Source organism: Eretmochelys imbricata, chromosome 7 (assembly GCF_965152235.1).
Source record: "Eretmochelys imbricata isolate rEreImb1 chromosome 7, rEreImb1.hap1, whole genome shotgun sequence".
NCBI classification, from domain to species: Eukaryota; Metazoa; Chordata; order Testudines; family Cheloniidae; genus Eretmochelys; species Eretmochelys imbricata.
The window spans coordinates 88337437-88365435 of record NC_135578.1 but is presented as its reverse complement, the minus strand read 5'-3'; the positions used below and the strand labels follow the sequence as shown (position 1 = coordinate 88365435).

Here is a 27999-nt window from a genome sequence, read left to right as displayed (position 1 = left end):
GCACACATATCAAAGTGAAATACTTCAAAATAAGATCTTCATTTCACTATTTTTTAGCACCTAAGGAGGAAATGGACATACTCTACATTTATATGTCAGTGCCACTAACTGAAATCTGAAGCTTCAACTTGTTATGGCTTTTAGATTCTCATCTCACAAAAGAATTCTACAGACAAAACCAGACAAATATATAGCCACACGGTTATGAACACTAAAACACAGTGTCAAAAGGTGTAATATTATTTTTCTGAGAGCACTGTTCTTGTTCTAAGAGCATTTATTCAAACTGTATCATAAACAACTTTCCTAAAGATCAGTTATTTCCTTCTACTCCTAGCTAATCAACTATGCAGAAAGATTTAGGAATTGAAAAGGTACTTCAAGTGAAAAACCTTAAGATTCTCATGGCCTAGCAGGCATAACTGAAACATTTCAACAACCTGAAACAAAAGAACTAAAAATATAATACTATAGTAAACAGTTGCAAACACAGAATAGGGCAAAAAGATGAAAAAAAATATTTAATTTTGCAGTCCAAAGTACTCTAGGACAACGAAGCACAGGTTTTGGAAGACAAAGATTACACTATTTAAGTCCTAGAGCTAGAAAAACACTTCAGTTGCTAAAAACTAAGTGCAAGAAGTGTTACAAATGAGTGGTTTCCTGTCACTTAAAGATTCGCTGTAACCACGACAACTGTCAGTAAAATTAAAACTCTTTTCGCTATTAACAGTCCAAAGAAAGAAAAAGGGGTGTCCATTATGTTTTTTCCAGGAGAAGTGGTGGCAATGACTGTTTACTTGTAGAAGCTATAAAGTTAAACACAAAACTGTATTTTCAGAAAATTCAAAGCCATTATTTTTTAGATCTAGGGTGACCAGATAGCAAGTATGGAAAAATCAGGGCAGAAGGTGCGGGGTAATAGGAGCCCATATAAAAAAAAAGCCCCAAATAGCAGGACCATCCCTATAAAATTGGGGCATTTGGTCACCCTATCCCTATATGGTACTGAGTCAGCACAGGCTCGGTTCAACTAAAGGATTTGTTTATAACTCTAAGAATGTTCATTCTAATTTAGTTCTTTGAACCTTTCCACTTCATTTAAAATCACACAAGTGATTCCTCAAGACTGTGTGACCTTCAAGCCAAATCAGTCTTATACGGTTCCTGCTTTCACACAGTTTTGGACAAGATTAATTTCACTTTCTGGATGACTTTTGTTTCAAACATATAATCATGTTGGGTTCCATTATAACCCTTTGCTTTTGACCATCTATGTGTTCTATTACTTTCTTTGAGGTCCATCAATGGAATATGGATGCTTTTTTCTATGCTAAAGACACTTCTTTATTCATCGCAGACATTAGAACTGTCATCTCAAAGCAAGTGAATACTTGGTGAGTATCTAGAATGGAATATTGGGAAGATGGTTGTGATAGGACTGATACGGTGAAAGAGACATACTCCTCCACAAAGCTATAATAATGCAAGTTACCATTCTCTTCAATCTCATCCATCATTAACAAAAACTGCCAGGTAAATTCTGATTGCAGTTTAGGCTTAATGTCAGGAAAAAAATCTCTGACTTGCAAATTGAGCAGATTTGATATGGGAGACACTGAGACTAACTAACGGAACACTATATGTCACTTTTGTGATCACGATTATAAATATAATCATATTTTTTAAAATAAGGATTGAACATAAGCACTATCATTCTTGACTACTACAGTGCGTATTTGAGGTTCTCTCTGCCAAATTGTCTGCAAAGGTCTGAGCAGATCAGATAGAACCAGCAATCAGAAACCACACGTAATAGTGTAAACTAACAACATGCAGCTAAGAACCACTTCAAGCATGCAGAACAAACCTCATATGTTTTATCTTGGCACTATTTAGACTATTTATTTACCCAGCTGATAAGTAATCAATGTAATTTTCTGTAGCAATGACAATTTATTTTGTAGCAGGATATATATTTATCTGCTGAATATATAAAACAGTTGTAACATATCCCTGTTAAAACCCCATTGATTTAAGTGGGCTTACAGCAGAAATGAACATGGCTCACTGTATTTAAAGTGTTACAGGCAGACTTCTCTAAATAACCAATAGTTGCAAAGTTTCCCAGCTTTACTGAAATAAAAATGAAGGAAAGAGAAACCAAAGCACACAATTCCAACCAAAATATAGTTTCACACACTCAACACCCAGTACCTACAGGAATGGCATCTGGTAAAAGCTACAAAACAAAACAAACATGATATAAAATGAATAAATACAAACAAAAACACATATAAAGCAATTATGTACCTTATGAAAATGGAAACAACAACAGTTACAAATCTGAAACAATTAACTGAGCTGCAAAAAGCATTCACAATGCGCACTGAACCCATTTATACTGAGCCTAGGTTAGAGTTTGTTCTACTTCCCAATCTCAAATCAGTTCATGAAAATTTGCAAATCTGGGCAGAGGGTCACTTTCAGTTCACACAACCCGGTTCCCTCCTACTGAAGTTCATTTTCTTTACAAAAAAAAAGTCCTATAGAATTTAATAAGGATAAAATCAATAGCTTCTACAGAAATTACTCTTAACACTGACAGAATCAATAGAAAATGATATCTGTTCTACAGGTTTTTGAACCACCCTGTAAAACTTGATAGAAGGGATATAATTCTCTATAAATTTCTAGAGGACTTTCCTGTAAGTTCCCAGAACAAGCCTCAATACCCAAAGAGTGCCTCTGGTGGCATGTCCACACACTTCCTGCCCCATCTTGAAGCCAATTAGCTTCCTTCCAAGACGTCAGAAGGAAATGAGTGGTCCTCTTCAGGGAAAGAGCCCCATATAGGTCATTTCCCAATCCCATAAAGGATTCCTCTACCCATATTGTGTAGCAGGAAGCAGCAAAGAGGCTGCATCTGCAACTAAACTCTGGCTGTACCAGGACTAAGAGACAACCCAAATCCCTTGCATGCCGTAGAGCTGCATCTCATCCCCTAAAACACTCTTGATGGATTAAGGCAGTGACCCATACTGTCATACCCCAGATAACCTGCTTGGGGTCAGGGAAGTTGCCATTCAGCACTCCAAGGCAACTGTCAAGTAAAAAATCCTGCCATGTGACAGAACAGAAAGGGTGGATGGGATGGGAGTGGCATATGTCACCATCACTTCTAATGAAGATAGCATAAGGAAAGTTTGTGGAATTGTCCTAAGCCCAAGAAAAAGGAGATCAGAATATAAGTGAAAGAGAGGATTTTTTTTCTTTTTTTTACATTATTGAAACGTCACAAAATGTGTCTTTTCATCTTTTCCCCCCTAGCTTGTTTTATACACTCCTCTTCAATAAGAATTAGCACAGAGTGCTATTTTTAACGGTGTTGATGGGAATAGCCCACACAACTAGGCTGATTAGCCTACAGGATATCAATGACTCATAGACCACATCAACCAGATAGCCCTGCAGTTCTTTGAAAAATATAATCTTCAGGAAAGCAAAGGAGGAAGAACCCACAGTGCAGATGGAAAATGTCTTATTAGCTTATTGAAAGTCTCAGAGTCTTCTCCTTCTGCAAATAATCCCTTGGACAAAGAATACAGTACAAAGATGCCAAGATGACAAAGCAATGAAGGAACAAACAATGAATAAAAGATAACTAATAACTATCTCCTTAGATGATGGAGATCAGAAAGGAGACTATTTCTTGGCTGTTTTTTGGGGACCCTACTCTTAGGGTCTGACTTCTTTAGGTGAGGGGACTACATAAGGCCAATATGTACTTCTGGAAGGTGTTCTGATACTATGATGAGAGTGGTATAGGAACCACAATAGAGCAGAACAAAGCAAGGGACCCACCTGATCCCTAGTGATAAGGTATTCCATAAGGTTTCAGTGTGATGTAGAACATTGCGCTGTATGTCAAAAATATATACACTTGCTCCAAGATTCAAGAAGAAGTGAGCAGCAGACCTATTGAGAGTATGCAAGTGAGGATAAAGAGGGAAAAGAATAGTGGTGATGTTACGGCAGGGGCTCTATTATAGACCATCAAATCAAGAGGAGGAAGTAGCTGAGGCATTCTCCAAGCAGTAACAAGATTAACTAACACACATGAACTAGTATTAATGGGGGATTTTAACTTCTCTGATATCTGTTGGAAGACTAATACAATACAGTAAAACATAATACATCCTGCAAGTTCTTAGCACATGTGGCAGACAACTTTCTGATTCAGAAAGTTGAGGAAACAACTAAAGGGTCATGCATTTTGGATCTGGTTTTGACCAGCAGGGATGAATTCGTTTTAAACACAAAGGTGGTTGGGAACTTGGGAGGAAGTGATCATGACAAATTGACCTAGACAAATTGGAGGACCTAGACAAATTGGAGGATTGGGCCAAAAGAAATCTGATGAGGTTCAATAAGGATAAGTGCAGGGTCCTGCACTTAGGACGGAAGAATCCAATGCTCCGCTACAGACTAGGGGCCGAATGGCTAGGCAGCAGTTCTGCGGAAAAGGACTTAGGGGTGACAGTGGATGAGAAGCTGGATATGAGTCAGCAGTGTGCCCTTGTTGCCAAGAAGACCAATGGCATTTTGGGATGTATAAGTAGGGGCATAGCGAGCAGATCGAGGGACGTGATTGTTCCCCTCTATTCGACATTGGTGAGGCCTCATCTGGAGTACTGTGTCCAGTTTTGGGCCCCACACTACAAGAAGGATGTGGATAAATTGGAGAGAGTCCAGCGAAGGGCAACAAAAATGATTAGGAGTCTAGAACACATGACTTATGAGGAGAGGCTGAGGGAGCTGGGATTGTTTAGTCTGCAGAAGAGAAGAATGAGGGGGGATTTGATAGCTGCCTTCAACTACCTGAAAGGGGGTTCCAAAGAGGATGGCTCTAGACTGTTCTCAATGGTAGCAGATGACAGAATGAGGAGTAATGGTCTCAAGTTGCAGTGGGGGAGGTTTAGATTGGATATTAGGAAAAACTTTTTCACTATGAGGGTGGTGAAACACTGGAATGCGTTACCTAGGGAGGTGGTAGAATCTCCTTCCTTAGAGGTTTTTAAGGTCAGGCTTGACAAAGCCCTGGCTGGGATGATTTAACTGGGAATTGGTCCTGCTTCGAGCGGGGGGTTGAACTGGATGGCCTTCTGGGGTCCCTTCCAACCCTGATATTCTATGATTCTATGATCTGATAGAATTCAAAATCTTAAGGAAAGGAGGACATGAGAACAGCAAAACAAGGACACTGGACTTCAAAAAGGCAGATTTCAACCAACTCAGGGACATATTAGGCACAGTCCCAGGGGAAAAACCAGTTAGGAAGAAAAGGAGTTGAAAGGGGGCTGGCAGTTCCTAAAAGATGTAACACTAGAGGCTCAACATCAAGCTACTCTGATGCAGAAGAAAGATAAGAGCCACAGGAGACCAATGTGTCTTCATAAGGAGCTTTTTAGCTATCTAAAAACCAAAAGGGATACATGTGGGAAATAGAAGGAGGGGCTGTTACGTTATCTGATTAAAATATGACCATATAGATCATTGTTGCAACCAATGTACAAAATGTGGCATGTAAGATGTCTATGGAAAGGTTATGACTCACTGAATATGATTGTGCTATTTGTATGCATGTATCATTTTTGTATTTGAAGTTGGCTGTATACCTGTATTTCAAATGTTTGCTCCTGAGGTAACACCCACAAGGTAGTTAGCCAGCACATCTTGGAGGGACTATTCAAATTAAGTGGCTCATCAAGGAGCACTTAACTTACAATGGAAGATGCCTATCTACTCTTAACAGACTTTCCTGCTGTGACTAGGCAAAATCATGCACGGACATGTGACTTGTCCATGTGACTCGAAACACCATCTTGTTACTGTAATTTTCCCCAGTAAGAACAATAGGATTCCCTCCACATGGCAGAAGCTATAAAAGGCCCTGGAAACACCTCCCCACTTCAGTTTACTTGGTTCCCAAGGTATTTATGTGGCTTAATTAAATTTATGCCATTTAAACAGCCTACTTAATTATAACAGCATTGGATAGTGCTGATATAGTTACAGGTCTGCCAACAATCCCATTTATACACAGTCAGTTTTTGAAAGATTTCTAACTCAACGAGGGTTGGAATTTAGGTTAGGTGGTTCAGGAGTGAAGACAACTTTGGGCAGGTAAATGAAGAATAATACAAAATATTATTTAAATTAATGTGTGGATTTTAAGTGAGAAGAGCAAATACAAAGTATTATTATGGACAACATCACACTGGTCCCCATTAAAAACCAACATTTACATACCACACAGTGGACAAATGTTGTCTTTTTAATGACCAATAATGTTTGATTTAATTTTTAATTTAATTTACAAACCTAAAATAAAATCTGCAGCTCTTTCACCTTGTGCTGTGATCAAGTCAGATCTGACATGTCTTGTTAATTTTTAAAACTATCTGTATAAACTACACCTACTTACTGGCCTCCCACCAGCATGGAAGTCTCATATTCAGTTGAGCAGACCTCCAGTATGTACAATAGAGTAAGCTTTACATGAAATAACTTTGACATATGCATTAGTATATAAACATGTAGTCCCTGATTCTATATTCTCTTAAACTACTTTTAGACTGGTGCAATTTCACTGAAGTTAAGACAGTTACTCAGATATAAACTTGGTGATAAAGAAGTGAAAAGCACATGCATTAAGTGAGGCCATAAAAATATCCGGGCCCTGAAAGTATGTCATGGGTGTACCCACACCAGGGGATCATCTGAAGGTTTATTTCTGTGTTCTTGGGTGCCATCTCTGCATCATTATTCACCCCATCTGGGACTTGGTGCATTGCCTCTGCATGTGCTCACACAGAAGTGACTCTATGGGAGTTCTGCAGAGTGATCTTGAGTAAGAGTTTGTTTTTCCAACAGATTTCAATAGGGAAATCCAAGCAGGAGTAATACAGTTCAGCTGTATTCCCTTGGACCTCCCCTCTACAACTCCCACTGAACAAGTGCAGGATGACCCAGCCAATGGCTGTGTAGTGAGGCAGAGTGGCCTCCCTCCAGACTGGAGAGTGAGGAAGCACTACACTCCCCTTGGTGGGCAGAGCCAAACCCACCCTGCCCCCCTTGCCAGAACTACCAGAGCGGGTCCAGAAGTATAAAAGGAAGGTTCTGCAGCTAAGTCTGGCCACAACCAGTGGAGGAGATGGACACCTCTGCCTTGCTGTGGCACCCAGGAGAGGAACCTGCGCACTGTCATGCCTTGCCCCCAGAGGAGATGAATGCAGATGAGGAGTTGCCGGAACTACCATCGACTGTATACCTCAAGGAGCCTGCAGACCTGTGGAGACCAGAGGTACCAAACCCCAGGGAGGTAGGAAGTAGTCCAGGGGCAGCCGACGGCTGGCCGTCTACAGGACTTACCTCATCTCAGTCGGCATGTTGCAACTGGATCCCCACTGACCTAGTGGGAGACCACTCTTAGTGCCCTGGTCTGGGATGCGGTGGAGTAAGGTGGGCCTGCGTCCCCCTGCCACTCCAGCCCCTGTGTGGCTGACTCCTAACCATAGGCGAGGAGGCCTGTGCTCCGTGAACCCCCCCTGTTAGCACCACAGACTGCCTGTCGGGTGTGCAAACCCCTTTCAGAGCCCCTAGACTGTGTGGACACTCTCCCCTTACCTGAACCCCAAGACTGTGTGTGTTTGCTGGCTGTCTGTGCTTCAAGCTGAGGCTAAAGCCTGCTCCCTGCTCTGCCCCGCCCAAAGGACTAGAGCTTATTGACTCGACTATGCTGGCAAGTTTACTCTACAGCCTGCTACCAGCCCAGCCTTGTCTGAGGGCTAAAGCCCTAGACTGTTACTTGCTGTCAGCCCTATTGCGGGGCTGCGAGCTAGAAACTACGCTAGGCGCTGTCCCACACAGGGGCTGGGACAAGGGGCCCAGACCGTTGTTGTGTGTTTGCCCCTGTCGGATGGGCCCAGAGGTCTAGACTGCTTATGGCTCAGTCCCACTGGTGCAACCCGAGGCCAAGGACTAAACCCCAAGACAACGAGGCAGAGTGGCCCCCCTCCCCACTGGAGAGCAAGGGAGCACTACAGGCAGCATAGCAGGAGTTTACTACAAGTGTTTACTACAAGATCTCACAGATGAGCACAGACAGGAGGTGCTCTTGCAGATGACTCCTATCTTTTCAGGCTTACTGTGATCTTTCCCTGCAGATCTATACCCTCCCCATCCTCCTGCCGTCCTTTGAATCCATCACCCATGAGGGGACAATCCCTAGGAAATGATATGAGGAAATCATCATGCAGTTCTGTTCTGAGTATCTCCATGGAAGTGGGTGATCTAGCCACTCTGCCTCTGAAAATTAATCCTTGGCTTCAAAGTACTAATGCTGAAGGCACCTACATAATGAATACTTAATATCATACTCAAGTTCCATGTCTGAGATTGTGAACTGGAAGCTATTATTAACAGTAACTCTTAGCTTTATATTATGAGAGAGGGAAAAGCGTTCATTAATTTTCCCAAGTTTTCAAATTCACAGATGCATAAAGCAAATTACTGCACCCCAGGGGTTTGTCCATCATGTTAATTTTGCAATGGATCTTTTATTTTCATTTTTAACTTAAGGTGCATGATGAAATTATGCGCTGTGTTTAGTCTTGCTTTAGAAAATTATGGGCAATATGTAAATGAGAACCGACTGACTTGAGCGAGCAGAGTTCCTTCATTAGTTCACAGGGCTGAAACCACACAAGATATAATACAGAAAATCTATTGTACTTCCACCCGATTCCCCCATTTCGTTTGTTGTCATTTATGTCTGTCTGTTTAATGAAGTACGAACCAGCTTTTTTCAGAAAAAAGTCACATTATAGTATTAGTTGACTAAAATACATTAATGTACATTTAGTTATTAATGCCAATATCTTTTTGGAGAATTTCTGTGATCAGTTAGGCCATACACCGTCCACAATCAGTTTTGGACGTCTCTGCAAAACACTGATTTACAGTATCTTAAAGACCACTGGATGAAAAGAAAAATATTTCAACACTATATAGAAACAATTGTTATAGAATAAGTGGCAAGGAGTCCTGTGGCACCTTATAGACTAACAGATGTATTGGATCATAAGCTTTCGTGGGTAAATACCCACTTCATCGGATGCATGTAGAATGTTATAGAATATTTAATTTTATTTTATTTACTTCTTTCTTCATTTTTTATTCCTTGTAAATTTGCATGAAAACAAAATTTTCTAAATGCAAAAGCATTAATGTGTTTCTATTGCTTATTCTCCACCTGATGTTTTGGGTCTTAAAGCCTGGTTGGTGGGTATTGGCATATGTCCATTGACTTCAATCCTTGTAAAGTTATGTAGCTCTGTTGGAGATGTAGAACTGGACAAAAATTTTCCATCAAAACTATTTCTGGAGTGGAATACTTTTTGGAAATATTTCATCACTTTGAATAATATGGGTGAAATTGACTCCAGTCACAGCTAAATACAATTGATTCATTTAAGAAACCCTGGGGGAAATCTTTGCCTTTCTATGGAGCATGGGTCATTTCCAAGTTTAAACTAGTGTAAATGGTGACTCTGTAACTTGAAGTCTTTAAATCATATTTTGAGGACTTCAGTAACTCACCCAGGGATTAGGGGTCTATTACAAGAGCGGGTGGGTGAGATTCTGTGGCCTGAGATGTGCAGAAGGTCAGACCAGATGATCATGATGGCCCTGCTGATCTTAAAGTCTAGGAGGCTATGATTAGTATTATGAATATTTATGCTATGATAAAAAATTCATCAACTCCATTAAGTTAATTAAACTAACAATTGGGATTCTTAGAAAAATACATTTTCAGCACATCAAACATACAACTCCCATGGATACCAAAATCATAGAAGCATAAAGCTCTATCTGCACTGACATTTGAAACTGCATTAACAGTTTGTCACAAGACTCATGAATATGTCCCAACTTGAATTTATTTGTGTTTTAACAACAGTTCATTAACACTCATTAAATAACACAAATGAAATGTCTACTGTAGAAAGAGCACAAATTTTAGTTGCTAGTCATTAGTCCCCAGTAGTCTACAGTTAAACATGAGAGATGCGATGGGTGAGGTAATATCTTTTATTGGACCAACTTCTGTTGGTGAGATAGACAAGCTTTCAAGCTTACACAGAACTCTTCTTCAGGTCTAGGAAATGTACTCAGAGTCACAGCTAAATACAAGGTGGAACAGATTGTTTAGCATAAGTAGTTAATGTATTTCAAGGAATCATTCGAGGTGAAGCGGCCAGTTAGCCATGACTGGCAACAAACATTTGTGTGGTCTCTACATTAGAATTTACTGTCATGTGAGTTAACATGCATTAATTAACATATTAAAATATGACTAAAATTTCAATTGTACACATACCTCATCTGTTAATGGAAAGGTGCTAATAGAGTTTGAAATGTTAATGTAGACAAGGACTCAGCAATAAATTATTAGTTTTGCCGTAAACACTGCACATGATGAATTACCAAGTTGTGGATTTTTAAAAAATATCTAACTTGAGCAGTTTTGATTATTACTCTTTGGGAAGTGGTCAGATAGTACAGTGATGCGTGCCATTATAAAAAAAAAAAACAAAAAAACAAAACTTGGATGAATGAATAGATAGAACTTCAGGTTCTCAAGCCTCCAACTCTCCTATTCCTCTCTGGTCTGTCTAAAATGCTATCGCCAAACCTATATCTACTTCCCTACACACTGACCTTGTCTCCCCACATTTGCAGCCTCCACACTGGCTTCCCCCCTTCTCTCACTTAATCGTCAAATTTCTCTTCACCTTAAAGACTTGGCCTGTTTAATTCAGCTTCACTCCCTGTCTTTTCTTTGCTCATTCCCAATGTTATGCCTTCTTTCTTCCTGAAAATATCATGAGTTCTAAACTAATTCCAAACTTGGTACATTTGATGTTCAAGTTCAGTTTTGACTCTGGAAAAACAAATTCTGTACTGTTACATTTCCCCCCTTTAAAAACAATACAAAATGAAATTAATAAAATACTGTTAATGGTCACAAACAGGACAAGGCTGCATTAGAATAGAACGTTTTACATAGTATAGGCTTCTGCTCAGTCAGAACAACATGCTTTAAAAATTAGATTATCCTTGAAGAACAATCATTTAAATTAACAGTGATTTAAAATAAAAAACTTTAAAAAGTTTAAACCTTTAAATCCAAAAATATTCTAACGGGTTTGTGAAACTTTAACTTCTGCCAAGTTCTTTTGACCCAAGTACACAGATAACCTTAGCTGTAATGCCATATAGTTCAAATACATAAATGCTTCAGACCAAATTCAACCCTGGTGTAAGCAGATGCAACACCCATTTAAGGCCCAGGGGTTGAATTTAGCACTTCATACCTATATTTATAGAAGAGAAGACGAATGTATGCAAGCTTTTGCTTCACTGGAAGTTGCAACCCCTTTGATTAGAGCTGAATTTGGCCTGAAGAATTAATCTCTCTGAGACATATAGGACCTGAATCACCACTGCATTACCCAGTCAGTGGAGTCAAACTGACACAAGAATGGATAGCTCAGTGCTGAATTACGCCTGTGGTTTTCAGAGATGGGGAATATATTAAATAATTTCCTGAACATTTGTTTGAATAAAAACCCACTTCTGTGTTCACTTTATGTAATTCTACATGCAAATAAATTCACTGATCGGAATGTTCATGATGATAGCAAATTTTAAGCAAGTATTATAGGATAGTAACCAAAGTCAGTTTTGAACTCAGAAAAGTACTTTCATTGGAAATCTGGAAACATTCAGACAGCTAAGAAACATAAATGATACCATGTAACCAGTAAATCATTGTATAAACCTCTACGCAGGCAGAATCAAAATGAATCACCACAGCTGAAATTTCAAATATTGACTACTCACAATGAAGTACTCATGAAAAAACTACTGATCAAGATTATCTGCAGAAATGATTCAGCAAATAATTTCAAATAGCGACCAAACTTTTTTATTAACTACTTGTGGATAATTCAAATTCATTGATTAAATTACTTACTACATTATAAATAAGTGAATAAATAAAAACAAACTGTTTGACTGTATATGGTGTACTGTATATAAATGATAATTTACCTTATTTCAAAGGCTTCAGTCACAATATTTTAAGTGTTTAAAAATGGACATTTCTAAGCATATATACAAACTTTAAAGACACATAAGGATGGTCCAATAAAAAGAAAGAGAAACACACCTCTTCTACATCATTGTCCAAAGCTATGATTTGTAGTGGAGAAGTCGAATTCTGGTTGTCAGAGATGGTTGTGCCCACTGGGGAGGACTCCAGAATAAACCCCTCGTATAGAGATTCTGTGAAGTAAGGCTTCTGATTGTTCTCATCCAGGACTTCAATATGTAAATTGGCAAAGGCAGGAAGTGGATGACCATTGTCTTGTTCTGCCTAAAAAGACATAAATCTGATTGGCTATGGACTGTTTTTATATAATTTATTAACCTCTTTATAGAGTATATAATTGACTCAGCTTAAGTACAACTATGAATAGTCAATAATTACTACTGCTTTACTTTCAAGGGTAACAATACTTTCACACAGATAACTAATATTTAGTATTTCTCTGGTTATTTTGACATTTTGGATTTGACATTTCTCTGGATATTTTCACATCTGAGAAAAGACATATATACTAACCAAAGAATTAACTAGCAAAGCAGATACTATAGGTTTAATCATGTTGCCCACTGATTTTAATAACTAGAGAGAAACTCAAGACATGTACAGTATTAATAAACATCATTGTTATGAAAAATCTCTTGCAATGAAGATGAGAGAAGCCACAAATCTCTGCATAAATATATTCATTGGACAATATAATTACCACCTAGACTAGGGGTGGGCAAACTTTTTTGCCCGAGGGCCACATCTGGGTATGGAAATTGTATGGCAGACCATGAATGCTATATCAGGTACAAACAGTAGAGCATTCAGGGTGAAGAAAAGTGTTTGGAGTGAAGAGAAAAATTAAGTGTAGATACTATCATGGTTGTTATTTTGTCCAAAACGAATGATGACACTTGTTCAAAAATTCATAAAAAACACATTCAGAGCACAAAGTTACTTGGAAAAATCTTCCACTCTGCATATGTCAACTGTTAAGTGAGGAGATAGAAATAGTGACATCAGGATACATTTAAAAAAATACTTAAAACTGTATCTACTTTTGTTTGACTATTTTTTAACTCAGATATAGAGGCAGATCTTGCAACTGGATCCAGGCCGGCAGAACTCTATGCCTGAAATTAATATGGGTCTGTTTGGATGCAGGGCTTTGCACAAACAGCTGTCATCCAGGCCTCACAGAAATCAATTGGAAATTTGCTAACATCTTCACTGGACCCAGGATTTCACCAAACTGCAGGATCAGAGCCATAATTTTTATCTATTGTTGTTCTTCCATGCCTATGGGATACTGGAAATCACTATAACTTATTTTTTGTTAACAACCTTTAATTCATTGTGACAGGGTGTGACGCCTCTTGTGGGCTGTCTTGGGAATTAACTCTGCGCCCTCTTCTGGTGGTGTCTCATGCACCGTCACTTCTGCTCCAGGGACCCATGTCACTCCAAGGACCACAGCGTCCTCTTCATGACACAGCCCTCCCTCTGTGCCACACTCTGTGCACCCCCTTCCGGGGGAATGTACCACAGTCCAGCCACTTCCCTCAGTGGCAACTGCAGCCCAACGTCTGGCCACTTCCTCAGTGGTGATGGTGGAGGGGAGGAACCCAGGCCTGCCCCCTATTCTGGGTCCCAGCCCAGGGACTCTGTAGATGGCTGCAACTTGCTGCGTCCTCTCTGACTCCTCTATAGATGTCGCTGGGCCACTTCCACGCAGCCCCAGCACCCTCTTTGCTGTTGCCTCAGGGCAGATCCCTGCAGCCCACTAAGAGCTGCCTTTCACTTCCTGGGTCTCCGCTTGTAGTACTGCTTTTTCCAGGGTGCTTGCTGCCTTCAGCCTGCGAAGCAGCCAGTCCTTCTCCCTCCTCAAGCTTTAGGGAGTGAAGCTGCTCTGCAGCCCTTCTTATATGGGCCTGCCCAGCCCTGGTTGGCTGCTCTCACAGCCCTTCTCTGATTGGCTGCCTCCCATACAGCCTCCCTAGGGCTCTATTAGCCTCTTAGAGACCAGTGTCAGGCAGGCGCAGCATCATATTCATCTTAATTAAAACAAAATATAACAGAGAAAATAATAAAAATTGAAGTAAATCAGGCCCCAATTTACAACATGCAGGAGGAGGGCTGATGCTTTTTCTTGGAACCCCATTGACTTTAAAAGGACTCAGTTTGGGCACAGCAGTCAGCCCATGTATTGTAAATTGTAGGACTGGGACCGTAATTATTATGATTATATGAGTCTAGAATCTTTCAAGTAAGTGTACTGAATACCATTTGATAGAGCAGCAGTTAAACATAATAGGAAAAATCCTGGCTCTACTGAAGTCAGTGGGAATTATGCCACTGATTTCAACAGGGCCAGAATTTCATCCTATATGTACATTCCATATCGTATTAACTGGAATTGTATAATATACAGTATTGGAAAATATCCCATGTGATTTCTATATAGTTAATATTCTTACTATATTACAGATTTCAAATTTGACAAATCAGTTATATTTTGCTTTAATTGAGGAGCAACAAACTTAACAAAAAGACACTAGCCAAAAACCCGTAGTTCCTACTCAGGTAAAATCTTCATTTGGGACAGTGGAAGACGTTAGGAAGCAAAGCTCCTATTATTTAGATGTTTATGGCAAAAGGCTCCGAATACTTGACAGAAACCCCCCCCTTTTAAAAGAAAATCAGGAACGCACTAAGCTGCAGCTAGAAACGCCTTGTATTTTCTCTCGACCAAGAAAAAATGGGTAGTGATAAACACCCATTTTTTCATGGTCTGTGTGTATAAAAAATCTTCTGTATTTTCCACAGTATGCATCCGATGAAGTGAGCTGTAGCTCACGAAAGCTTATGCTCAAATAAATTGGTTAGTCACTAAGGTGCCACAAGTACTCCTTTTCTTTTTGCAAATACAGACTAACACGGCTGTTACTCTGAAACCTGTCAAATTTGCACACGTTATTGCTTTTCAGATCCAATATCTTATATATGTGGCCCAGAGGTTAAAACTCACTGCAGAGTAGTTTTACACAGTACTAGTTTTGATTGACACAGATTTTTGTATAATTTAGAATCCTTTGGAATAGTAAAATAAAAAAAATATTTAAAATGGAAAGAGAGAAAAAAACCTATTTTCTACTGATCCCTACACTATATATTTATGCATTACTAGGAATGGACCTAATACTCGTAATAAATGAGGAATTATAATATAAACCCTCTCTACCTTTCAAGAGATTTAGCTGAAAGGGGGAAGGGAACTTGACTGAAATTTCCCTACATGGTATAGGATACCTTTTACAGTTCTTAAGGTAAAAAAGAATAAAATACATTTTTCCCTATCTTACATACCATATAACCTCACTGAATTTGGTTTAGCATGAATAAAGTGAGGGAAATATTTTAATCTCCACTTTCCTGCCTTTCAGGATTTTACCAAATATAGACAACTGTGTATTGTATGCATGCAAAACATGTGACATTTTGTGTTAGGACTCAGAGTAAGCTCAGAAATGAGATGAGACACCAACACTTATATCTCGCTTGAGGATGAGGAGTATTTTCCCCTCCTCCCAATTTCTCCCCTAATATCCATGAGAAGTCTCATGGAAGTAGGAGTTTAATCATAAATACACCAGTGATTACTTCCTTACAAGCACTGCAAAACTCCCTTACATTAACATATGCTGCTTAAGCAGAAAGAGTGTTGAGAATCTGAAGAGAAGTCCTGTATTTAATGAGAAATCTTCAAATAAAAATGCAAACTGAATGTAACCAGGAGGGGACTAAGGAAAAGAGATGCAAAGGGAACTTAATTTAGACTTTTGGTTTCTGGTTATATTCCAGGAACAGCATGAGTACTTGTTGTTTTCCTTCTTTAAGGTTTTACTCATGAAAAGTCAATAAAGGAGTCTGAGGAGCCTTGTTTGATGATAGTTACTTTTTAATTCAAATAATCAAATGGAATTAAAAGTTAACATATAAGTAAAACACTAGCTACAGAAGCTCACGGACATATTAATATGTATTATTTGTAATATACTTAGTGGAATTATTTTCTCATATTTATAATATTTAAATTAATAGCACTCTCAAAGTATTATTACTATATTCTATCATTATAAATTGGACATTCAATTTACATACAGGATTAGAACTGCCAATAAATTACAAGTATTTGCATATACATTCAGACACAAATATATACCTGCATGTTTAGACAAACCAATATTTTGAAACGTTCTGAATATATAATATTATTTCAGTAATTAGCAAAATACAACATATTTTAAGAAGTAATTTCTTCAAATAGTTTTTTTAATCAATTTATTTCAGTTCACTTAGCACCTCTTTTTGTAGGCACTCTGTGTATATCTGAGTGCTTAAGTTAAAGAGGAAGTAATGTTTGCAGAAATAGACTTTTTACGTGATATGCTTGAGTGCTCATGGAAACTAAATACTGACTCCTCATAGAGCACTGTTTGTGACCAATTCAAGTCTTTAAAATGCTTGGAAAAAGTCTTGAATAATTTTAATAAAAATACATCCAAAGAATCATGATATGCTACTGGTTATTCCAAAAGAAGAAAAAAAGAAAATAAATTAATCATTATGAATTCATTCAGCTCTAAATCTATGCTAGCAGACCAAAAAACAGGTTTTGTACACTTGTTTCCTGGGTGAATCTGGCCTTTATCTCAAACATTTGCCTCAGGAAATTGAATCAGAGATAAAGATGTAATATAGTAAGATTATAAGAAGTTTCCAGATTTATGTTTTAAAACAATTCTGATTCATGACTCAGTTTTAGCTGTGTTTAGGCCTTTTTTTACCATGAACATATGGATTGTTTCTGTTCACATAGATTTGTGAAATATATTTGCTTGTGAACAAAGATATTCATTTATGAAAATAATTATTTATTATTCACTATTACTAAGTTATTCCCATGTTTAAAAAAATTCAGTTATCTAAGCAAGAAAGAGAAATACTATATGACTTAGATATCCAATTACACAAAGAATAATGAATAATCAAAATGCTCTGGAGATAGATCCAAAGGCTGTAATTTGTTTGAATAAAATGATTTGAGAAAGAATTACAAATAAAAAAAATCTGGAAAATTATGGTTAGTTTGTAGTTTTTATTTCAATATGAGAAAAGGGATACATTCACAGAATCAATTATTTATCTGTAACAGTTTGACCAGCATTAGTTTATACTGTTTATATATTTAGTCTACAATGCCATACTCAATTTCTTTGGAGGTATCCATGTAGCTTCTCAGGTTTCATTCTTTCATTTAAAAAGATGCAGTTACATAAAACATGCATTTGTTTCAGACATTCATTTCTGCTAGTAAAAGGAAAGCTGAAAACAAGTTAATTATCTTCATGCCTCCTTTTAAAAAAAACACCAACAAAACTCTTGACTCCTTTGTTTCTGGATCCAAAGTGTTTCTGCTTGCTTGCTCTTCTCTTTGGATACCTCTTCTCTTTGGATACCTGATTGATTAGATTGGATACCTGATTGATAGACTGGAGAGCCTGCAGAAATCCTACCTTCCCCTGGAAGAAGCTCAGGCCATTGTCAGAGTCAAAGAATCCTGATCCTGCTTATTTAGCTCTAGGGCCCTGAGCTGGAACCCATTGGACTGGACAGGTCTGGGTTCCCCTACCAACTTGGGAGCGAAGAAAGCCCCTGACATGCCATCATGTGCCAGCAATGCCCCTCTGTCATGTACATTGGTCAAACTGGACAGTCTCTACGTAAAAGAATAAATGGACCCAAATCAGATGTCAAGAATTATAACATTCATAAACCAGTCGGCGAACACTTCAGTCTCTCTGGTCACAAGATTACAGACATGAAAGTTGCGATATTACAACAGAAAAACTTCAAATCCAGACTCCAGCGAGAGACTGCTGAATTGGAATTCATTTGCAAACTGGGTACAATTAACTTAGGCTTGAATAGAGACTGGGAGTGGCTAAGTCATTATGCAAAGTAACCTATTTCCCCTTGTTTTCCTAACCCCCCCCCCCCCGCCGCCTTCCTCAGACGTTCTTGTTAAACCCTGGATTTGTGCTGGAAATGGCCCATCTTGATTATTATACACATTGTTAGGAGAGTGATCACTTTAGATAAGCTGTTACCAACAGGAGAGTGGGTTTCTTTGGGGGTAGGGTTGGGGTGGGGGGAGAAAACCTGGATTTGTGCTGGAAATGGCACACCTTGATTATCATACACATTGTAAGGAGAGTGATCACTTTACATAAGCTATTACCAGCAGCAGAGTGGGGTGGGGGGAGAGAAAACCTTTTGTAGTGATAAACACCCATTTTTTCATGATTTGTGTTTATAAAAACAAACATCTTCTGTATTTTCCACAGTATGCAGCCGATGAAGTGAGCTGTAGCTCATGAAAGCTTATGCTCAAATAAATTGGTTAGTCTCTAAGGTGCCACAAGTACTCCTTTTCTTTTTGCGAATACAGACTAACTTGGCTGCTACTCTGAAACCTGACAAACTTGGAAGTGAAGAAAGTGTTTTTCAGCTCTGGGCACCAGGAGTATCCTGACAGCCCCACTAGGCTAAGTGAGCCCAGGGGCTGTGCCACGCTTGGCTAAAGGGGCACTGACGCACTACTTCACACACTTTTTTACTTTCTTTATTTTAAAGTTTGTATATTGATTTTCAGTTTAAATAAAATTATCACATGCAATCTGTGACAAAAGGAATTGGTCAAACATACTGGAAAAGAGAATCTGGAAATAACATCTAACAGTATTGCAACACATTTGAATGTTCTTTAGTATATTGGCTTTCTTCTGTCCATTGGGATCAGGCTGTGGTAAAGGAGTGGGTGGAATGAAAAGCAGAATATAAAAACCTACCTGGGCCTCCTTAGTGATCATTGATGCAGTAACTATGTCTTTGTCTAATCCCAAATGGAATAGGAGAGAAGAAAGATTAAATCCAGAACCTATTACCATTCCATTGCGATAACTGCCAGAGAACTAAACAAGCTTAGAGTCAACCATTAGGGGAAACGTATATTGCACAGAGTTTCAAATTATTTAACAGGAAGATAAATTGTCATTGTGAAAACTCATGAGATCCTTGATGAATTTTTACGCAGTGTTTACTAAGAAAAAAAACAACTTCCACTATCCTCAGTGGAAATGTGCTTAAGTGAAGATTGGGAAAGAAGACTGTAAGAAGTTGGGTGAAATTCTATGGCCTGTGTTATGTAGGAGGTCTGACAAGAAAATCATTACAGTTCCTTCTGATCTTAAAGCCTAGAAATCTATAAATAAATCAGAACTCAGCAAGGACCTATAAGTAACTAAAGAATCCATGGAATCTATAAGTAAAAATCAGCAATGACCTCAAGATTTGTCTCATTATTAATACAGAGCTCTGTGAGCAATAAACACAATGAGGAAAACAGTGAATATCTATATCTTACATATAGTCCTTTATAAGAACAAATATCCAAAGCAGGTTATTAGTTATCATGTAATTAGCCCTACTAATTTAAGAATATAAAAATATGAAATATAAGATTAAAGAGTTATTCAAATATCATAATAATTTAACTCTCATGCAATCAAATGTGTGGTCTTGGAATGTCTGTTTTGATGGATATGCTCAGGTCTCATGTTGGCGACTTAGCCTCTCAAAAATAACTTCTTTATTGGACTATCCAACAAAAAGATTTGCTGGAACGAGTGTGGCCACTACCATCTCTTCTTCTTCAGAACAAAAAACATTCTAATCATCATAAGGATTTCTCATTTTTTGCATAAATCAAACCCCTTTTTGTTTCTTAGGGCAGTAACCCTGAATATTTTAATTCTCCCAACAGCCAATTCAGATTTTTAGGCAATGTTTTCTTTGTGCTTCTAAATGCGTTTTAGAATGCCACTATACCTACTGGATAGGGCATTTTGTAGAAATGCAAACACCACATCATTGCTTCTGTTTCCCCTGGGAAACAGAACTGAGCAAAGAATTTACAATAAACTATTTATTTGAATTTGATCTTTTTTCAGCTCATGGAATATTCCTTGAATTGACAGAACAAATCTTTTTGAACTTTTTTAATCTATGGATTGATCATGAGTATTCAAAATTCAAACTGTGTTGCTTATCTGGGAACGATCACATATATCACATTATATATATTTTTTCTTTTCTGATGGATGGTTGTGGTACAATTACCTCAACATACACATTTAAAATTTGTAGTTTGCAAATACTCACACATGAAATTTCAAAAACAGATTTATGTAAACAACCCTTCCAGTAAATTTCAAACATTCAAATTAACATGTAAACTGAACACAAAATGACCTTGAGCACGGCCAAAGATAGATCACTCAAACATTGGAATAGAAATTTAAAGAAAACTTGCAGCTAAGGGCTTTCTGTTGCTTCCCAAGACCTTTGCTTTTCTGAAAAGTAAAGTTTGATATTGCAGCCACCCTTTTAAAATAAAGTCGCAAGTGGCTTTAGTATGGTAAATTGATTTCATTTCTTGCCAGAAAGGAAATATGCTAAAATTTGAAGCATTATCAGCATCAGTTTTATAATGGCTACTGCTTTATTCAGTTTTCTAATGGGAAGATATTCTGTAGTTGACAACTATTGTTGTGTATCATGTAATTTAGATAGGTCATATCCTGGGCTAGTTGGTCTACTATTTTTTTCATATGTACCCTAGTGAAAATTGTAAATGCAACAACTTCAGGTGCTGCAACAAGTCCCAATACTGCTGTCAGCTCCTTTTTCTGAGTCCAAAAATGTCCTCTATGCTTTCTGTCATTAGTTATGACATACGGAACTGGAAATAAGGAAAAGCCCCTGGCAACTATATTTGATATCTTTCTAAAAATGGTGTCGTTCTAGAGAATGGGCTGGCTAATGGAGGTCTCCTTTTTAATAAAAGAACAAGGAAAGGGCCAGGATACTTCAGACACATAAGCTTGACTTCAGCTGAGAGGAAGAGATCAGAAACAATATACAACAATTCAACTTCTATAATTAGAAAGAAATAAAATAAAACAACACAGCATAGATTCATAGAAAGAAGGTCGGGTCTGACAAAATTGCTTGAATTTTCAAGTGCATTACTGAAGCAGGAGATAAAGATGAAACTGGGGACAAGTTCTCTAGATTTAGGGAAAGCATTAGATTGTATATTAATTTACAAAGCCACAGAATACAGTATAGGGGGAGAACTGCTGAAATGGATTAAAATTGGCTTAGGGAAAAGAAACAGAGGGTAACTTCAAGATAGACAAGATTTTTGACGTTTCCATCACTGAAGCTCATGATGTTGCAGTGAAATGATCTTGGCACATAATATGTCTTGACAGGTTTAAACCCCCCCGAAACAAACAAAAATCTTCTTTACTCTGGTATGGATAAGGGACTTCTGTATTAGTAAGGTTTATGATGTTGTAGTGCAGTGAAAAATATACCTTGTGACTGTCCACAATTATTATTAAAAATAATAAAATCTCTTTCTCTCCTCTTTACTTTGAGTGAAGAAAAATACGGACTGTGCAATCACTATAGCATATTCTGAATGATGTACATAATTTAAAATTAGTGCAGAGAGGCAAAGCTGATAATCCTGTAAATGGAAGAAAATTGATTTACATAAAATGAGAATCTGGCCTCTCTGTTGTGCTGTGCTGTATGGTATAGAAATAAAAAGTCAGTCTTAAAGCACAGTTACCAAGCAGCAGTAACTAGGATACCAATGCTATTAATGTTCTGAGTATAAAGAAAAACTGAACATTCTGTGATCCTATCTAAGCAGTTTTTCCCTATATTCAGAAAAGGATTCTTTGGAATCTCAGATACATGTGTGTGGCAACTGTGGGTACAGAACAACTTTTTAGAGGTGACCACTATATTAGTTATATGATGAAACTATAGGAACAATATTTTCAACTTTGACACAACTAGCAAGACAAACAGCAAGGCATTTTTTGTATGCTCTTTTCCGGCCCCCCTCTCTCTTTGTTAGTTCACCACCATCACTCCAAGCAGTAACCTAAGTGTATGTCCTCACATCAGCCAAAATGCCGTCATTCAAACTACCATCCTTTGTATCTTTTTTCTACCCCTCTCTGGTAAACCATAATATTTAATATATTTTACAGTTACTTTTTAGATATTACAGATCCCCAATATACACACTTATAATATTTCCTATGCTGAATCCTACTGGTTTCAGCTTTGTGACTACTTAATGTTTTAGAAGTTTTGCAATTAAATTTGTCTCTTCATCAGTGATATAGTAGAGGAAACTAATGTAGATGAAAGGTTTTAATAAGTGTGAGAGAACTAAATTAAAATATTTGATAATTATACTGTCATTGCCCAGCTGTTCCATATCAAAACATGATGAAGTAAGCAAACTTTGTACATAATCAGGAAACAGGTGTTGAAAAATCTCTTAATACTCTTTGTAATTTGCTGTTGACTGTAACTGCTATTGGCACTGAATGTCTATTAATGCTTTCCTCCCCCTGGTTGCTACAGTAATGAACAGTGGGCATCTCTTATCATTTTCTCCTTCCTGATACTCTCAGAAATGCTGTACTCCACATCCGCAAGAGTTCTTTCTGCTCTAATTCAATTCTCACCAGGCAAAAAACCCCTTCCTCTTGGTTCAACTAATATTATGCAAAGCACAGCCTACCACAATAATATTGGGGATGAGTCACTGCACTTTAGAAGCTATGTCCACCTCACCTTCTGCTTTCCAAAGGCACATTTAACCATATTTTGATTCAACAACCATATCAGCAAGTATCAGTGCTTGAATCTTTTGATGTAATCTGGGTAAAATTTCAGTAGCCAAGGGAATAATGGATAGGTATTTCAATGAGAATCACAAAAGGAACAGAGAACCCAAATAATTTCTACTGAAAGCAGTGGAAGAATGACACTGTCATTTTCCCTGCAAGCTAGAGTTTGTGAAAATCGTGCCCTTTGCAAAGCCTGCTGATGTAAAAATAAAGGAACATGCCCAGGAATATGCCTCTCTGATCCAGCATGCCTGCATCACAATGGTATACTGCCTTTCTGGCTAACATACTGTTTCTTGCGATGGGCAAGGAATGAACAAATTAATTTAAAACATTTCGTTACTTGAGGACTGGTCTTGTGGGCAATGACACATCCTAAAATGACTTTAATAATGTCTCCTCTCCACAGGTTTGCCCACATTAAACATGTTCCAGTGTGCTGGACTCTACAACTGTAGCTAAGTTCCATATCATATTACCATTTTCTGTCCATTGGAATTGGAGCTCTCATCTGGGTGGACTTGAATATTGGGCTAACTCTTAAGTTGCTTGACACACTACTTGTTGTGGGGCAGGATCCCAAAGTAATTTACTTGCAACTTTGAAATTTGATCTGCTGAATTCTATCCAATGTAGTTTGGACAGTGTTCCCATCTAAAGTCTTATGAAATCGAATGCTACTGCAGAGTTGGCTCTGCCACTGCCATTTTATGATGTGGTCTCTTCTGAGGTTTATATCAGCATGGCTAGAATGCCTTTCAACCATCACAATGCTTTTGTGATTGAAGTAGCCATTCTGGAAACTACCCAATGACTTCTTGCCCCAGCAGCTGTTAACTTAGAAAATTGGTGCTTTTGGAAAACTCAAAATGTACTTAAATAGCCATGATTGTAAGGCAGGCTGAGTGTGTATGCACTAACTTGCTTGTGTCAGAAACAGTGGTGCTGTGTAGATGAGCTGAGCAATTGCAGGAACAAGTGACAAAATCATTTTATGAAAAGAATGGCAATGGTTTCCTCCCAAGAGATGATGAGCCCTTGTAACTCTGATTGATATCAATGGGAATTTGGGGGCACTTAGTAGATGCCCAGCAATTGCCAAGATCAGGACTCCAGTTTAGATGCACCCTTACACTTTTGCTGCTCAATTTGTATTTCAGTGCAAAAAATTTTTCTTCCATGATCTGAATTTCTCCTAGCATTATAAAGATCAATTAAAATATTAAGAGGTACATGCACTAATATTATAAAGAAAAAATTGCTTGATTATAGTTTTATAATAATTATATTATGAATATATGTTCATACACATAGCTATATAATCTAACATCAAAGCTCATTTTTCTTTAGAAGTTCCCATGCTCTTTTTAAGATAAAAAGTAATTAGCTACATGGTTAGATAGCTTTGTAAATTTTTTGTGTAATCTAATATAGTAGAAGCTGTCACTATTGTCAGTTTTTTAAGCATGGTCTTTTTATTATTACTAATAGACACACACAGTAATCTATGAATTTAAGTCAAATGAATCTCAATCAATCTATTGAAAGAAAACACAAACTTTGAACAAGCAATTTATGTAAATATGGTATATACCAGACAAAATACTACACATCTTTTCTAGTACTTCTGTATTACAAGACATTTAGAATACATGCAACTCCAATGCAATTCCCTTTTACATTTGTCCCCGTTGTTCTGGTGGCTTATTATGTAATTTGAAGGAAATACAACTTTTGTGTGAAACAAAAAACATCACTCCCAAAAAAACAATAAAAACAGTGCTTGTTCCAATTACATGGAATAGTTTTATACATTCTGCATGGCTTGGGACCACTCTTTTGCAGATATTATTTTTGCATCGCTTTTCCATCTTTCTTTGATTAGATTTGCTTGTCCTTCCTTTATTGTCCTATAGAATCTACTAACCAAGCTCGTGTTCATTGAATCTGTCAGAAGAGTTTCCAACTCTATAGTCAATCAGAGTTTGCATTTGTGACAAATACGGCCCTTCTGTCTTGCATGTATTAATCTTCAAACTGCACAAATATTAAATGACTGTTTTAAAAGCATGGATTGACTTCACATACAAAAAGTGTCAGGTACACTTTGGGCATTTCAAAAACAATATCTAAAAAGGGAACAAATAGAACATTGGGGGGGAAACAAATTCTTGAAAGTTAGAACATTCCTATGGTTACATGTTTCTAAGTATGTCTTTTCTCAGATATTCTACAATCCTGACTGTTGTCAAATTAGTCCTCATATGGTGTAATATTTATGTTTTAGTAAAACTTGTTTTCCCTGTTTCACTTTTATATGGTCTTTTGGGCAACATACTGATCTGATATCAGAGGCAGAGACATATTCTAGGTGTTACACCTATTGCGACTTTTGAACTGGTAAATTTGAAGCTTAAACACAAATGTTTTTCTGAATTACACATTTTCCCCTTCCAAATAAAATGAGATTAAATTCAACATCAACTCAAGCACAATGAAAAACATAAACCTAGTAATATTAAATGAGAAATACTTAAAAAACTAGATATGGAGCAAAACTCCCACATTGTACCAACTCAGTGGATCCCTGAGTAGTACTGTATTAAACTACTATTATTCAAGCAGTCAGAATATTATGTTTGCTTATTATCTCCTTGACTGAACAAAAAACACATCAATTTGAATCTAACAATACCTGTAAAAATTTCCTTTCATAATACAGCTTGTTATTAAGGTACAAAACATGTATCACTAGATTTGTGTTACTGATTTTTTTTAATTGATGTCGTGTATGTACATGTTTGGCTGCGCTAGTGTCACTGGATTTGTACAACAAAATCAAAACAAAACAAAACAAAGTCAGAGTTTTACTGTGGCAGGTTTGAACCATAACTGCACATGCATTTTTGTTTAGCCATTAATCCACTTGTGTTTTATACATCCAAATGACAGCTATGCTCTGATAGATTAAAAAAACTGAAGACAACCTAGTATCGAAATGGATTACATGGATTATAAATGGAAATTTTATTTCATTCTAAAACTGTAATAGCTTCAATTGCATTTAGATTACTGCACTTTCCAATATGGGAAGAAAGTAAAAACAGGTGCTGGATCATTCAAAATACCAACAAGCAGTGGATTTGCAATTGTGTTTCCCACCCTTGTAGCACTGTAATCCCTTGTTCTCGGAGACAAACTGGGTGAGGTAATATCCTGTATTGGACCAACAGAGATTGGTCCAATACAAGACATTACCTCACTCAGCTTGTCTCTGTAATGTCCTGGGACCAACACAGCTACAACACTGCAAATACTTTGTTCCTCAGAACAACCAGGAAAGAATGCTGGGCATCTGGTATATTCATCATCAACCTCTCCAAGAAATTGGGCCTGTCTCTATCCAAGTGAGGGCTTGGGATCCTGAATCATGACTTTGTTGTGTTTCATAAATGTCCAAAGATAGTTTTAAGAGATCTGTTCCTGTTAGTTACATGACATCTTGGGGTCTCAGCAATATGTTTTTGGCTAGCTGCCGTTTTCAGATATTCAAACTCTCTTTGTGGTCTGAGGAGGCCTAGTCTGTTCATAGAATCAGAGAATATCAGCATGGGAAGGGACATCAGGAGGTCATCTAGTCCAACCTCCTACTCAAAGCAGGACCAATCCCCAATTTTTGCCCCAGACCCCTAAATGGCCCCCTCAAGGATTGAACTCACAAACCTGGCTTGAGCAGGCCAATGCTCAAACCACTGAGCTCTCTCTCCCCGCCAAAAGTGTCTATCTTAAAGAAAGGAATGTGTGTTTACCTCAATTTACATATAAGTAGTACACAGAGTCCTTGCGACAGCAAGAGGGAGACAAAGCAAATCTGCATTTCAGCATACACGGAGAGAAGAAAGAGTACGGGGGCACCTTCACCTCAGACTCTGCATCACTTTCTTTGAATAAACTTTCCTTTGAAGGGTAATTCTCAGAAGAATCCACTTCAAAGGACAACAGGACTATGTAAAGTGAGGGGCAAGTGGATCACTGTCTATCTCTCTCACTCAAGAAGACAAAGGAACCAGACTTTGGGATGGGTTCTGATCTGAGAATTTGGTCAGCCCTGTGCTGGCAACATAGAGTAAGAATTTTACCTTGAACCTAGCTTGTTAAGTCTTAGTTACTAGAAAGAGTTTTATCTTTATTTCTCTAGTAACCATTTCTGACTTCAATGCCTTATACTCATACTGACTTCGAATCACTCTCTTCGTATTCAAATAAACTTGTTTTATTCTTTAATACAAACTAATCCAGTGCTGTGTTTAAATTTAATTGTTTGGTAACTCCAATTGAAGTAGCAAACCTTACAGGCAAGGGACCTATAATACCTGAGCTGTCCAGGAGATGGCTGGACAGTGCAGAACACACATTTTGGGGAAAATCCAGGACTGGGAGTGTGTTGAAGTCACCTTGCAAGTTGAAGCCAGAGAGTGACTGGAGTGTTGCTGGCAGGCTGCAACTATACTCAGATACTCAGGTTGTGACCTCCATGCTGTTTGTGAGGGGCCCATGTTGGGAGCTACAGCAGCAAAGCATTGTGCGGCATCCAAGGTTGCGGGGCAGGTCGTGACATAAGCCCTCTCTAGTCTGGACTGCACCTCAGAATGTGATAACAGTATAATGTAACCAGTGTTAGACTACGTATATAATGCAAACACATATAATTACATATTTATTAATGAATATACTTGTAACAATTGCCAACACATTTTATATACAATTACATTTTTGCTGAAGTTTTCCCTGGGTTTTATTCCTTTCCTCTTCCTTTCTTTTCTCTCTTCAAACTTTTCACTCTCCCTTCTTTCTTTAAGACACGTCTTTCCAATTCTTCCTTTCTCGCTTCTTTCCTTCCCTTTTTTCCACTATACGGAGCTTCCCCCACCT

At 37.8% G+C, this 27999-nt stretch overlaps 1 protein-coding gene across 1 annotated transcript in view; it reads right to left on the bottom strand.

The window, feature by feature from the left end:
• The window catches only part of PCDH15 (protocadherin related 15), a 672916-nt gene that overhangs the window by 298684 nt on the left and 346233 nt on the right, over positions 1 to 27999 (bottom strand). The window contains exon 10 of the mRNA XM_077821312.1: positions 12299 to 12505. Coding sequence (XP_077677438.1) covers positions 12299 to 12505 — 207 coding nt within the window. The remainder of the gene's footprint in view (positions 1 to 12298; positions 12506 to 27999) is intronic.